The sequence below is a fragment of the Neophocaena asiaeorientalis genome, unplaced genomic scaffold (assembly GCF_003031525.2).
Source record: "Neophocaena asiaeorientalis asiaeorientalis breed wild unplaced genomic scaffold, Neophocaena_asiaeorientalis_V1.1 scaffold197, whole genome shotgun sequence".
In the NCBI taxonomy this organism is placed as follows: Eukaryota; Metazoa; Chordata; class Mammalia; order Artiodactyla; family Phocoenidae; genus Neophocaena; species Neophocaena asiaeorientalis.
This window is the reverse complement of record NW_020174703.1, coordinates 6666127-6674253: the sequence shown is the minus strand read 5'-3', so window position 1 is coordinate 6674253 and position 8127 is coordinate 6666127. Positions and strand designations below refer to the sequence as shown.

The window sequence follows — 8127 nt, the reverse complement described above, 5'->3', positions numbered from 1 at the left end:
ATATATATATTTTTCTCCTTTTTCTCTTTTTGTGAGTGTGTATGCATATGCTTTCTGTGATTTTGTCTGTATAGCTTTGCTTTTACAATTTGTCCTAGGGTTATATTGTTTTTTTGTTTTTTTTGGGGTGTAGTTTTTCATGCTTGTTATCATTGGTGGATTTGTTTTTGGTTTGGTTACTCTCTTCTTCCTTTCCTTTTTAATATTTAAAAAAATTTTTATTTTAATTATTTTATATTTTTCTCCTCCTTCCTTCCTCCCTCCCTCCCTCCCTCCCTCCCTTCCTTCCTTCCTTCCTTCCCTTTATCCTATCTCCCTCCCTTCCTCCCTCTCTCCCTTCCTATCTCTCCCTTTTCTTCTGAGCTGCGTGGCTGACAGGGTCTTGGTGCTCCAGCCGGGTGTCAGGCCTGAGCCTCTGAGGTGGGAGAGCCGAGTTCAGGATATTGGTCCACCAGAGACCTCCCGGCCCCACGTAATATCAAACGGTGAAAGCTCTCCCAGAGATCTCCATCTCAGTGCTACGAGCCAGCTCCACTCAATGACCAGCAAGATACAGTGCTGGACACCCTGTGCCAAACTACTAGCAAGACAGGAACACAACCCCACCCATTAGCAGGGAGGCTGCCTAAAATCATAGTAAGTTCACAGACACCCCAAAACACACCACCAGATGCGGTCCTGTCCACCAGAAAGATGAGTTGCAGCCTAAGCCACCAGAACACAGGCACCAGTCCACTCCACCAGGAAACCTACAAAACCCACTGAACCAACCTTAACTACTGGGGCAGACACCAAAAACAATGGGAACTACGAACTTGCCGCCTGTGAAAAGGAGACCCCAAACACAGTAAGTTAAGCAAAATGAGAAGACATAAATACACAGCAGATGAAGGAGCAAGGTAAAAACCCACCAGACCAAATCAATGAAGAGGAAATAGGCAGTCTACCTGAAAAAGAATTCAGAGTAATGATAGTAGAGATGATTAAAAATCTTGGAAATAGAATGGAGGAAATACGAGAAACGTTTAAGAAGGACCCAGAAAACCTAAAGAGCAAACAAACAATGATGAACAGCATAATAAATGAAATTTAAAATTCTCTAGAAGGAACTGATAGCAGAATAACTGAGGCAGAAGAACGGATAAGTGACCTGGAAGATAAAATACTGGAAATAACTACTGCAGAGCAGAATAAAGAAAAAAGAATGAAAAGAACTGAGGACAGTCTCAGAGACCTCTGGGACAACATTAAATGCACCAATATTCGAATTACAGGGGTCCCAGAAGAAGAAGAAGAAGAAGAGAAGAAGAAGGGGACTGAGAAAACATTTGAAGAGATTATTGAAAACTTCCCTAATACGGGAAAGGAAAGAGTCAACTCCAGGAAGCGCAGAGATTGCCATACAGGATAAATCCAAGGAGAAACACGCCAAGACACATATTAATCAAACTATCAAAAATTAAATACAAAGAAAAGATATTAAAAGCAGCAAGGGAAAAACAACAAATAATATACAACGGAATCCCCATAAGGTTAACAGCTGATCTTTCAGCAGAAACTCTGCAAGCCAGAAGGGTGTGGCAGGACATATTTAAAGTGATGAAAGGGAAAAACCTATAACCAAGATTACTCTACCCAGCAAGGATCTCATTCAGATTTGATGGAGAAATTAAAACCTTTCCAGACAAGCAAAAACTAAGAGAATTCAGCAACACCAAGCCAGCTTTACAACAAAGCTAAAGGAACTTCTCTAGGCAGAAACACAAGAGAAGGAAAAGACCTACAATAACAAACCCAAAACAATTAAGAAAGTGGTAAAAGGAACATAAATATTGATAACTACCTTAAATGTAAATGGACTAAATGCTCCAACCAAAAGACATAGATGGCTGAATGAATACAAAAACAAGAGCTGCATGTATGTTTTCTACAAGAGACCCACTTCAGACCTAGGGACACATACAGACTGAAAGTGAGGGGATGTAAAAAGATATTCCATACAAATGGAAATCAAAAGAAAGCTGGAGTAGCAATTCTCATATCAGACAAAATAGACTTTAAAATAAATACTATTACAAGAGACAAAGAAGGACACTACTTAATGATCAAGGTATCAATCCAACAAGAAGATATAACAACTGTAAATATTTATGCACCCAACATAGGTGCACCTCAATATATAAGGCAAATGCTAACAGCCATAAAAGGGGAAATCAACAGTAACACAATCATAGTAGGGGACTTTAACACCCCACTTTCACTAATGGCCAGATCACCCAAAATGAAAATAAATAAGGAAACACAAGGTTTAAATGATACATTAAACAAGATGGACTTAATTGATACTTATAGGACATTCCATCCCAAAACAACAGAGTACACTTTCTTCTCAAGTGCTCATGGAACATTCTCCAGGATAGATCACATCTTGGGTCACAAATCAAGCCTTGTTAAGTTTAAGAAAATTGAAATCATGTTAAGTATCTTTTTCAACCACAATGCTATGAGACTAGATATCAATTACAGGAAAATATCTGTAAAAAATACAAACTCATTGAAGCTAAACAATACACTACTAAGTAACCAAGAGATCACTGAAGAAATCGAAGAGGAAATCAGAAAATACCTAGAAACAAATGACAACGAAAACACGACAACCCAAAACCTATGGGATGCAGAAAAAGCAGTTCTAAGAGCGAAGTTTATAGCGATACAATCCTACCTCAAGAAACAAGAAACATCTCAAATAAACAAGCTAACCTTACACCTAAAGCAATTGGAGAAAGAAGAACAAAAAAACCCCAAAGTTAGCAGAAGGAAAGAAATCGTAAAGATAAGATCCAAAATGAATGAAAAAGAAATGAAGGAAACGATAACAAAGAATAATAAAACTAAAAGCTGATTCTTTGATAAGATGAACAAAATTGATAAACCATTAGCCAGACTCATCAAGCAAAACTGGGAGAAGACTCAAATCAATAGGATTAGAAATGAAAAAGGAGTACTAACAACTGACACTGTAGAAATACAAAAGATCGTGAGAGATTACTACAAGCAACCATATGCCAGTAAAATGCACAACCTGGAAGAAATGGACAAATTCTTAGAAAATCACAACCTTCTGAGACTGAGACAGAAAGAAATAGAAAATATAAACAGACCAGTCACAAGCACTGCAATTGAAACTGTGATTAAAAATCTTCCAACAAACAAAAGCCCAGCACCAGGTGGCTTCACAGGTGAATTCTATCAAACATTTAGAGGAGAGCTAACACCTATCCTTCTCAAACTCTTCCAAAATATAGCAGAGGGAGAAACACCCCCAAACTCATTCTACGAGGCCACCGTCACCCTGATACCACAACCAGACAAGGTGTCACAAAAAAATCAAACTACAGGCCAATATCACTGATGAACATAGATGCAAAAATCCTCAACAAAATACTGGCAAACAGAATCCAACAGCTCATTAAAAGGATCATACACCATGATCAAGTGGGGTTTGTCTCAGGAATGCAAGGATTCTTCAATATATGCAAATCCATCAAGGTGATACACCATATTAAACAACTGAAGGATAAAAACCTTATGATAAACTCAATAGATGCAGAAAAAGCTTTCCACAAAATTCAACACTGATTGATGATAAAAACCCTCCAGAAAGTAGACATAGAGGGAACCTACCTCAACATAATAAAGGCTATATATGACAAACCAACAGCCAACGTCATTTTCAATGGTGAAAAACTGAAACTATTTCCACCAAGATCAGGAAGGAGACAAGGTTGCCCACTCTCACCACTGTTATTCAACATAGTTTTGGAAGTTTCAGCCACAGCAGTCAGAAAAGAAAAAGAAATAAAAGGAATCCAAATCAGAAAAGAAGTAAAACTCACTGTTTGCAAATGAAATGATACTGTACATAGAGAGTCCTAAATATGCTACCAGAAAACTACTAGAGCTGATCAGTGAGTTTGGTAATGTAGCAGGATACAAAATTAATGCACAGAAATCTCTTGCATTCCTTTACACTAATGATGAAAAATCTGAAAAAGAAATTAAGGAAACACTCCCATTTACCATTGCAACAAAAAAAATAAAATACCTAGGAATATACCTACCTAAGGAGAAAAAAGATCTGTATGCAGAATACTATAAGACACTGATGAAAGAAATTAAAGTCGATGTGAACAGATGGAGAGATATATCATGTTCTTGGATTGGAATAATCAACATTGTGAAAATGACTATACTACCCAAAGCAATTTACAGATTCAGTGCAATCCCTATCAAACTACCACTGGCATTTTTCACAGAACTAGAGCAAAAAATTTCACAATTTCTATTAGAACACAAAAGACTCCTAATAGCCAAAGGAATCTTGAGAAAGAAAAATGGAGCTGGAGGAATCAGGCTCCCTGCCTTCGGAGTATACTACAGAGCTACAGTAATTAAGACAGTATGGTACTGGCAGAAAAACAGAAATACAAATCAGTGGAACAGGGTAGAAAGCCCAGAGATAAATCCACACACATATGGTCACTTTATCTTTGATAAAGGAGTCAAGAATATACAGTGGAGAAAAGACAACCTCTTCAATAAGTGGTGCTGGGAAAACTGGACAGCTACATATAAAAGAATGAAATTAGAACACTCCCTAACACCATACACAAAAATAAACTAAAAATTGGTTAAAGACCTAAATGTAAGGCCAGACACTTTAAAACTCTTAGAGGAAAACATAGAACACTCTATGACATAAATCACAGCAAGATCCTTTTTGACCCATCTCCTAAAGGAATGGGAATAAAAACCAAAATAAACAAATGGGACCTAATGAAACTTCAAAGCTTTTGCACAGCAAAGGAAACCATAAGACAAAAAGACAGCCCTCATAATGGAAGAAAATATTTGCAAACGTAGCAACTGACAAAGGATTAATCTTCAAAATATACAAGCAGCCCATGCAGCTCAATATCAAAAAAACAGTGCAATCCAAAAATGGGCAGAAGAGCTAAATACACATTTCTCCTTAGAATGTGTACAGATGGTCAACAAACACATGAAAGGGTGCTTAACATCACTAATTATTGGAGAAATGCAAATCTAAACTACTATGAGGTATCACCTCACACCAGTCAGAATGGCTATCATCAAAAAATCTACAAACAATAAATGCTGGAGAGGGTGTGGAGAAAAGGGAATCCTCCTGCAATGTTGGTGGGAATGTAAATTGATACAGCCACTATGGAGAACAGTATGGAGGTTCCTTAAAAAACTAAAAATAGAACTACCATATGACCCAGCAATTCCGCTACTGGGCATATACCCTGAGAAAACCATAATTCAAAAAGAGTCATGTACTACAATGTTCATTATAGCTCTATTTACAATAGCCAGGATATGGAAGCAACCTAAGTGTCCATCGACAGATGAATGGATAAAGAAGATGTGGCACATATATACAATAGAATAACACTTGGCCATAAAAAGAAACAAAACTGAGTTATTTGTAGTGAGGTGGATGGACCTAGAGTCTGTCATAGAGAGTGAAGTATGTCAGAAAGAGAAAAACAAATACCGTATGCTAACACACATACATAGAAAGTTTAAAAGAAGAAGGTTCTGAAGAACCTAGGGGCAGGACAGGAAAAAAGACAGACGTAGAGAATGGATTTGGGGATACAGGGAGGGGGAAGCATAAGCTGGGACGAAGTGAGAGAGTGGCATTGACATATATACACTACCAAATGTAAAATAGACAGCTAGTCAGAAGCAACCGCATAGCACAGGGAGACCAGCTCGGTGCTTTGTGACCACCTAGAGGGCTGGGATAGGGAGCGTGGGAGGGAGACACAAGAGGGAGGGGATATGGGGATATATGTATACGTATAGCTGATTCTCTTTGTTTTATAGCAGAAACTAACACAAGAATGTAAAGCAGATATCCTGCAATAAGGATGTTAAAAAAAAACACGTTATTGTGATACTTCATTTATCTACTTTTTTACTGAATGAGAGAGGCTTTTTATAAAATTATATTCAACTACCTATAAAGTAAGCACTGAATTTAATTAAAACTCTTTAAAACTAATACCAAAATATTAATGCAAGTAATATAATGGTTCTGTTAGCTCATTCAGCTCTTATTTATATTTCAGTTAAACTGGTTATTTTCTCATTCTGGTTTCAGATAAAAAAGATGTTAAATGCAAAACCAGAGGATGTTTGTGTTAAGTCACCATTGTCCAAACTGAGAAGCTCAGAACGCTGGGATCTTTCTTTGCAGGGGGTAAATAAAAACTATTTCCTTTTAAGTATGTGGTGTTACTTGGTATGTTTAAAATAATTTAATAAAGCTGAATTTTAATTTTCTTATATGTCCTTTTTTTTGTTTTCTAATTGCAGGTTTTAAATTTATTTCTGGCAAATGTTGAAGTGATGCTTTGAGGTTAGGGTCTTTTTCAATTTAAATCTAAGAACATCTTATTATGCATGGTTGTTTCCTTCATGAATTTAAATCTCATTATTGTAATATATATTATATTTAAAATTTATGAGAATATTAAGCTTATTAGAATCCTTTGCTCTTTTTCTCTGTTTTGTAAGTTTGAGAGGATACATCTTAAAAGGTGACACAACTATATGTGTGTGTGTATATATATATATTTTTAAAATATTTATTTTTTATTGGGATACGGTTGCTTTACAATGTTGTGCTAGCTCCTTGCTGCACAGCAGAGTGAACCAGCCATATGTATACACATATCCCCTCCCTTTTGGATTTCCTCCCATCCAGGTCACCACAGAGCACCAAGTAGAGTTCCCTGTGCTATACAGCAGGTCCTCACTAGTTATCTATTTCATATGCAGTGGCGTATGAAATAGATTGACCCAGATGTCAATCTCAATCTCCCAATTCATCCCAGCCCGACACAACTGTATCTTATCCTGATTATAAATCTGGAGTAATTTTATCACTATTAAGTATTACTATAGAGTTCTCATGAATAAAGCTTAAGATAGCACTTTATAAGTTTTTTTTTTTTTTTTTCTTGACTGGCACAACTCATGGTCAAGGTTTTAAAAATATAATTTTTCTAAGATTTTCTAATTCTCCATTTGAGGATATACGTATTAGTCTACTAGGGCTAATATAACGAAAGACCACAGGTCAGATGGCTTAAACAACAGAAAGTTATTTTCTCACAGGTCTGGAGGCTGGAAGTCCAAAATCAAGGTGCTGGCAGGGTTCATTTCACTAAGGCCTCTCTCCTTGGCTTACAGATGGCTATCTTCTTGCTTTGTCCTCATATGGCCTCTTTTCTGTGCACCCACATCCGTGGAGTTTCTTCCTCTTCTTATAAGGACACTAGTCTTATAGGATTAGGGTCCCACCCTTATGACCTCATTTAAACTTCATTACCTATGTAAAGGCCCTATCTCCACATACAGTCATGTTCAAGGTTAGGATATCAACATACGAATTTTGGCAGAGACAGTTCAGGTCACAACAGGAGAATTTTAGGATAACAGACTTTAAGTCACCTTGAATGTATGTGTTTTTATGTTACAGACAAGAAAAATTAACCATTTACTATAACTTGTTCTCAGAGGAAAGATTTGTTGTTAGTATTAGTTGCTTTAACATTTATATATTTATTTATTTTGGCCGTACTGCATGGCTTGCAGGATCTTAGTTCCCTGACTAGGGATTGATCCCATGCCCTCAGCAGTGAAAGCACGGAGTCCTAACTACTAGACCACCAAGGAATTCCCTAACATTATTTAAAAATTTAATAATTAAATAATGCATTTGCTTTTTATACAAGGTACAAAAAAGGGAAATAACAAATGGGACTATTTCCTAAATGCAGTCACTGCTGACAGTTTTTTTAAATTCCTTTCAAGGAAAAGAAAGCATATTGCCCCCATATGACTCTATATTATTTTTTGATCATTGCTTAAGCGGGATCATGAAATACATAGTAATACTAGTAATATTGTTAATTTTTTCTTCTATTTTAACACATTTAGATCTATCTCTTTTATTTGTTTTTTATTGGCTTTGCAATACTCCAAAAATATACTATATACAATAATTTATTCACTTAGTGCACTGATATT

The 8127-nt window shown here is 36.4% G+C and overlaps 1 protein-coding gene across 8 annotated transcripts in view; it reads left to right on the top strand.

The window, feature by feature from the left end:
- Positions 1-8127, top strand: part of SENP7 (SUMO specific peptidase 7) — a 171803-nt gene that overhangs the window by 41697 nt on the left and 121979 nt on the right. For all 8 annotated transcript variants that reach the window (XM_024759197.1, XM_024759202.1, XM_024759201.1 and 5 more), the window contains one exon: positions 6194-6292. In XM_024759197.1, the coding sequence (XP_024614965.1) occupies positions 6194-6292 (99 nt within the window). The remainder of the gene's footprint in view (positions 1-6193; positions 6293-8127) is intronic.